Here is a 7139-nt window from a genome sequence, read left to right as displayed (position 1 = left end):
AGCATTTATCTGTTTATTTTCTTGTTTAATATGTATTTAATTATATTATATATTTATATATAGATATATAGAAATCTAACTTTCACAGAAGAAAACTGACAGACTGGATTATGGCAACACATCAATGACACTGAGTGAGGAACACCAACACCAAACAAACATACTTCTTTTGGTGACTATTCATCTACAGCAGCTTTGATATCAGAACCGACCCGAGAGGATTTCAGATGCCCAGAGCTGGCGGGGTGATGAGAGGTGTTGATGGTGTTACTCGGTGGAGTTTTGGGCCATTTCCTGTTTCCTCTCCCTGTCTGGTCCAGCGGTGCTTGAGTATCCACACTATTTGCTTACTGCAGCTGATCACACAGAAACAATAACTCTACAAGAACATTCACTGAACAGACTTATCCAAAAACAAAAACAAAAAACATCATTCAGAAAAGAGAAATGAAGAAATATAAATGCAGACATTATGACATCACTGTGGACGGCTTTGAGTCCCATCAGCATTTACAATCCTAATAGTGATAAAACGCCTTCTGTCCTACTCCTCTTCTGTCATTAAGCATCATCACACACTTTGTCATTACTAAAAGCCCTACGAATCAGGACATCTACACAGATGCACCATACACAATCAGACACTTACTCTATGCAAGAATACAAATGCTTGGCCGAGCCTGCGGTCTGACTGAATCTTGTCGGTAACAAACACTCAAGCGGACAACAGTCGACTTCATATGTCTGTGCCAATAAACCAAATGCATCACTAGTCAGGTAGCTAGCTATAAATGTGTCAACAGCTGAACTAACTTTAAATTGCTCAGCAAGATTCTCTTCAAACTGTTGCTCCATCATTTACCTGGAAGAGAAAACTGTAAAAAGACAGTGTCAATGTCAGTGTCTACTGCACACAACATCAGCGTGACACGCACTGCATTAGATTTTGATGCATTTTGGAACGCAGCCATCCACTGTATCAAGAAGCATTTGTGTTCACATACTTACATAATGTTTCAGGCCTAAGTGTGGCTTCCTCTGCATTTAACTACAGATTTTAAGACAGAAAACAGAATATAAAAATAGATCTATCCATTAAACATTCCTGTCTTTCTGCCAATAAAGCTCAGATTAGCAGCTTTTCTTCTTCCACATTCTTCTTTTTCTTAGTTGGTGCTTTTTGTTTTTTCTTCTCTCCGAATTAGAAAGGATGCCAAACTGTGCTCTATGTAATTATTTTCTCATTTGTTTGTGGGAATATCCCTTCATAATCTCCCCTTAGCAACACACAACATTCATACATGCCACAGATACCTTACGTCCTCTTCTCTGAAAGTATTAAAAGACCAACAAGGAACAATCTCAAAATCAGTGACCGCGTCACTTATTGCACAGGCAGATTTATAAATCTAAAAACTAATTCAAGATGCCTCTGCGCACACACGAACCGAGTAATCGTACAAACTCTTGTAAGCATCTACAACGAAACCCCTCCAGTTTGTGTCAGCGAGTCGTGTGCTTTAGCATGAGCAGAGGCGTTTTACAGTACAATACAGGCATTTTACAGTATAATGACTTCTTGTACCCCCTTTCCACCTCCATATTTAACCAGCAGGGCTTTGAAAGTCATGGGGCGAAGTGTCAGAAAAGGGGCACTGAGTAATAACAGTTCCCCACTGGCTAAACGGGCCGCAGGAAGGAGGCTCTGGAGATGGATGGGGTGTGTGGTCCACAGTTATGGGGTTGATGGGTGGTCAGGGGTGGACCTTAAAGGCCAAGAGCTGCTCAGAGTGCATGTTGTTGAGCGAGCGCAGGTCCGGCAGTTTGAGGAGCAGTTTAGTGAAGATGGCGATCTCGTTCGGGTGGTTCTTGGTGATCAAGCTGCGCAGAGCTCGAATCAGAGTTTCCTGAAGGGCCTCAACCGAGTTGACGTTCTCCAGACCGGAGCGATCTATGGGAAACAATTCATGTAACACAGTAAGTCAAGGCTTCAGCTAAAGATTAGGAATAAGTAGTCTTTTATGTTTAAATATATATCTAAAAGCAAAACCTAATAAAATTAAGACACTATGTATAAAAAACATTGGGAATCCGTTTATTAACAAAATAAGAATTATTTGGCTAATTAGAATTAATTCTAAATAATAATTAAAAAAATATTATAAAAAAAAAAAAATATTAAATCAATTTTCCTTAAAAAAAAAAAGAATTTACATTTCAAGGCTCCGGTCCCTTTTGACAACTAAGGAGCCAAATGTGACTCCCAAACGAAGAGGACCAGAGTGTTATGATGTAATTCTAATGTTTGGTCAAATTTCTAATTGCCCAACCCCATCTCAGATACAAAACTATGGTCTTATAATGGTATGGCGTTAATACCTGCAGACACCAGCACTACGGCTGTGAAGAGGCTCATCTCCTCCTCACTGAGGTTCAGCGCTTGCAGCTTCTCTGTGAAGTCAAACATTGAGTTGAGGAGATCTCCAGCACCCATCGAGCGCAGCGCCTCCACGCTGTACTTCCTGCCACTCAGAAATGTAACCGTGCGCTCCTTCACATCGAACAGGGATGGAAAGCGCACCACCAGCACCTACAGACCAAACAAGAAACCCATCAAACTGAAATCTATCGGGTCGATTCACAGGACTCTTAGGAATGATTTAAGACTGTTTAATTCAGTGTAGGGTCAGAAATTAACTTCTCCATTAAGGGGCAATATTTGTCTATAATGTCAATTACTTTTATCAACAAAACTGTTGTCAATAACAATAGGCTACAATAAAAAAAAAAAAAATCTAAATTATACATGTAAAAATACAGAAGCTCCGAATCCGGCTGCAATATGACATTATTGATTATTGACCATTATTAATATGACATTAGATTATTGCTCTTTATATTGTAATTATATGTATCTCAGTATTAATGTATCTGCACTGTGTTGTTTATGATGAGGGAAGTCGCGAGCATGCACTTAACACAGCTCAGTGCCTCTGATACTTTGTTTAATAATGCAGGGGAATTTTTTTGCCCCTTTGTCTTGAATTCATGGGGCATTTTTATTCATTTTGGAGGCTTTTTTGGCACAAGCCCTCGTTAAAGTCTGACCCTTGTGTGGAGACTGTGTTGTATTTTGTTCATACCTCAAAGGTGCCGGCCTTCAGCAGGCTGACCTGGTCGTGCTGGGACAGCTCTTTGAATCCTGGGATGCGCTTTGCAAATTCCACCACCTCTCTGACAGCTGGGGTGAAGCTCATGGAGAACTCCTCCCAAATACTGTGACCCGACTTCTGAGGATCCACATAGGGCGATGTGTTCATGGGGCAAACCTGTGAATGAGAATCATGAGTACTTGTATGGACTTCAACTGAAATTTTGGTATAGGTTCTCTGTGTAACTCACCAGGTGCATCCTGTTAACACTTGCAAATGTTGGGACACTACAGCTGCCATTGACATGTGTGTCATTGTCATTATGAGCTCTCATAGAGAGGTTCTTCAGAGGTGGTCCAGCGGAGCTGCTGTTGGGCAGTCTGAAAGGACAGCCCGAGTCTTCAGGCCCCCGTGGAGCACTGCCTGTTGGGGGCTTTAGTTCGCTCTCTGAGGAGGCATTGTTCTGTTGGTTCCAAACCTCCTGAGTCTTCTCTGAGCAATGGCTGTAGTTGTTGGGGCCCTCTGAAGGCACGCTGGCCTGCTCCTGATTGTACATGAAGGTCTCCTGTTGCGCTCTAGTCACTGTGCCAATGACCTCCTCCTCCTCGCTGTCAGTGGCACTGGAAGAGTCTGAGCTCTGGCTTGTATCCATCTCTCTGTCTGTCTGTCTGTTAAAGGCAGTTCATGATTGAATTCACTGATGTCATCTCTGTTCAGTTTAAATAGTGTCTGTGCATTTATTTGCAAATCAAGTCAATGATATCGCTGTAAATGAAGTGACCACAACTAAGCAAGCCAGAGGCGACAGAAGCAAGGAACCAAAACTCCATCGGTGACAGAATGGAGAAAAAAGGAGAAACCTTGGGAGAAACCAGGCTCAGTTGGGGGGCCAGTTCTCCTCTGACCAGACGAAACAAGTAGTTCAATTCCAGGCTGCAGCAAAGTCAGATTGTGCAGAAGAATCATCTGTTTCCTGTGGTCTTGTCCTGGTGCTCCTCTGAGACAAGGTCTTTACAGGGGATCTGTATCTGGGGCTGACCACAAGAAAGTTGTCCTGGTCTCCGCTGTCTTTCAGGGCTGTAGAGGTCCTTTCTAGGTGCTGATCCACCATCTGCTCTGGATACATACTGGATCTGGGTGACTACAGTCTCTGTTCTGGATACAGACTGGATCTGGTGGCTACGCTGACCATGGAATAAGAGAGAAACAGACTAATATTAGCGTAGATGCCATTCTTCTAATGATGTAGCAAGTACATAGGGTGTTATGGGAAGTGTTCCTGGTTCCGGTTTACCTAATTAATACAGCCTAAAAATCCTTTAAATTATTTGGATATTAAAACATATTACTATGTTATGGGTAAGCCAGGTTAAAGAGATGAGTCTTTAATCTAGATTTAAACTGCAAGAGTGTGTCTGCCTCCCGAACAATGTTAGGTAGGTTATTTCAGAGTTTAGGCGCCAAATAAGAAAATGATCTGCCGCCCGCAGTTGATTTTGATATTCTAGGTATTATCAAAATGCCTGAGTTTTGAGAACGTAGCGGACGTAGAGGATTATAATGTAAAATGAGCTCATTCAAATACTGAGGTGCTAAACCATTCAAGGCTTTATAAGTAATAATCAATATTTTAAAATCTATACGATGTTTGATAGGGAGCCAGTGCAGTGTTGACAGGACCGGGCTAATATGGTCATACTTCCTGGTTCTAGTAAGAACTCTTGCTGCTGCATTTTGGACTAGCTGTAGTTTGTTTACTAAGCGTGCAGAACAACCACCCAATAAAGCATTACAATAATCTAACCTTGAAGTCATAAATGCATGGATTAACATTTCTGCATTTGACATTGAAAGCATAGGCCGTAATTTAGATATATTTTTGAGATGGAAAAATGCAGTTTTACAAATGCTAGAAACGTGGATTTCAAAGGAAAGATTGTGATCAAATAGCACACCTAGGTTCCTAACTGATGGCGAATAATTTTCGGAGTTTTTCTCATCAAGTCCAAGTCCGAGTCCGAGTCCAAAAGGGGCCGAGTTGGACTCAAGTCCGAGTTCTTAAAGGCCGAGTCCGAGTCGAGTCCGCCCGAGTCCAGAAAGTAATTAAATTAAAAAAGATTATAAATTGGTATTGTAATTTTTTACATTCTATTCATATTTTAACCTTTCAACCCATTAAACCAATGGCAATATAAAAATGTATTAAAAAATACCACTGTTACATCTAGTCATTGCCACTGAACATTTTTATTTTATGTCAACAGAACTAGTTTCATATCAAAAAAGGTTTTATTGTATTACAAGTGCATGAAAATACAAATGATTTTTTATTATATCACACTAAATTGTCCTCCAGTACATCGGAAAGTGTGATAAAATAACTATATATCTATATCTATATCTATATATCTATCTATCTATGTATCTATCTATCTATCTATCTATCTATCTATATATATATATATATATATATATATATATATATATATATATATATATATATATATATATATATATATATATATATATATATATATATATATATATATATATATATAATAATTTTTTTGGCATGATTCTAATCTGTATATTGTATATAATGTATAGGCCAAATGGGTTTTCAGGGAAGTTGGACAATAATTAAGACTCTAAAGACTCTATGTTTAATAGGAATAAGGGATGATATATGAAATATCTGTACTGTATTTATAGTTAATGATGACACATTCACAAATTGAGTTTGTAGTAAACAGAACATGAACACGAGTAGAGCAGCTGATGAAACTGAACTGCAGCACGTGCCGGTTAGAGCGATTCTCCTTCTCGAGTCAAGAACCGGTTGCATCGGTTTTCAGATCATCAGTACACTGAACCGAAAACCGTTTCTTTCGGACGCGTCCGATTCGAGAACGGAGCAGCTGACTATGGGAGCTGATGATACTGCACATGCCAGATTCAGCGTGAAGCCGACTGACTCACAGAGCGTCTGAACTGAACTGATTCTTTTGGTGATTGATTCTGAACGGATTCTGTGCTAATGTTATGAACGCGGGTAAACCGAGGGCTTCAGTGAAAGGCAATCTGGTGAAACGTAAGTTCATTTAATAACAAATACATCGCAATGGATTACGTATAGTAAGTGGATCATGGTTTCTGCACTGATGACACCTAATTTATTTACTTTATATCTTCAAGACTTAAATCCTCTTATGCACATTATTGCTGTTACTGTATTTGGGTGCGTTGTTGCAAAACTAAATTGTAAACTTTTCATGATAATGATGTTTTTAACTGACTGAAGTTATGATTACTGACTTTATATATTTGAATGTTTGATAGACTTGACGCCATTAGGTCATCACCAATGACGAGCGTAAAGTAACCTGTGAACCGTTTTTTTTTTTTTTTCAACCAGTTTATTGAATCAAATCTAATTTCTCATCTCAATTTTATGCTGGTTTTATTGTTACACATGACGCGGACTCGACTGTACTCTGAATATTTTCAGAGTCCAAAATATTCAAGTCTGTGTCAAGTCCGAGTACAAATCCAACCGAGTGTGTGACAAGCCCGAGTTCATTCAAAATTGGACTCGAGTCCGAGTCCAAGTTCGAGTACCCCAACTCTAGCTAACACCATGTTTCCTGATTATATATCCTAAGTGTAACATATAAAGTGTGAATAATAACGGCCCTAGTACTGAGCATCGAGGTACTCAATACTGCACTTGTGATCGATATGATACCTCTTCATTCACTGCTACGAACTGATGGCAGTCATATAAGTACGATTTAAACCATGCTAATGCACTTCCATTAGTGCCAACAAAGTGTTCAAGTCTATGCAAAAGAATGTTGTGGTCAATTGTGTCAAACGCAGCACTAAGATCCTATAGAACTAATATTAAAGACTATTGTTCAGCAGAAAGTACATAGCCTACTACTAAAAAAAAAATCCGACATTATTTTTGGTAGCACTTTATTTTAC

General features: G+C 39.4%; 1 protein-coding gene across 1 annotated transcript; it reads right to left on the bottom strand.

The window, feature by feature from the left end:
- LOC113119097 (nuclear receptor subfamily 1 group D member 2-like) lies at positions 1 to 3804 on the bottom strand. Its single transcript, XM_026288293.1, has 4 exons — positions 3403 to 3804; positions 3144 to 3329; positions 2380 to 2590; positions 1 to 1951 (listed from the first exon to the last, which is right to left on the bottom strand). The coding sequence occupies exons 1-4, from the start codon at positions 3802 to 3804 to the stop codon at positions 1755 to 1757; spliced, it is 996 nt and encodes a 331-aa protein (XP_026144078.1). The 3' UTR covers positions 1 to 1754.
- Positions 3805 to 7139: the final 3335 nt, after the last annotated feature.

The sequence above is a fragment of the Carassius auratus genome, chromosome 19 (assembly GCF_003368295.1).
Source record: "Carassius auratus strain Wakin chromosome 19, ASM336829v1, whole genome shotgun sequence".
Classification (NCBI taxonomy): Eukaryota; Metazoa; Chordata; class Actinopteri; order Cypriniformes; family Cyprinidae; genus Carassius; species Carassius auratus.
Note: the sequence above shows the minus strand (reverse complement) of the source record. Positions and strands in the feature narration are given on the sequence as shown.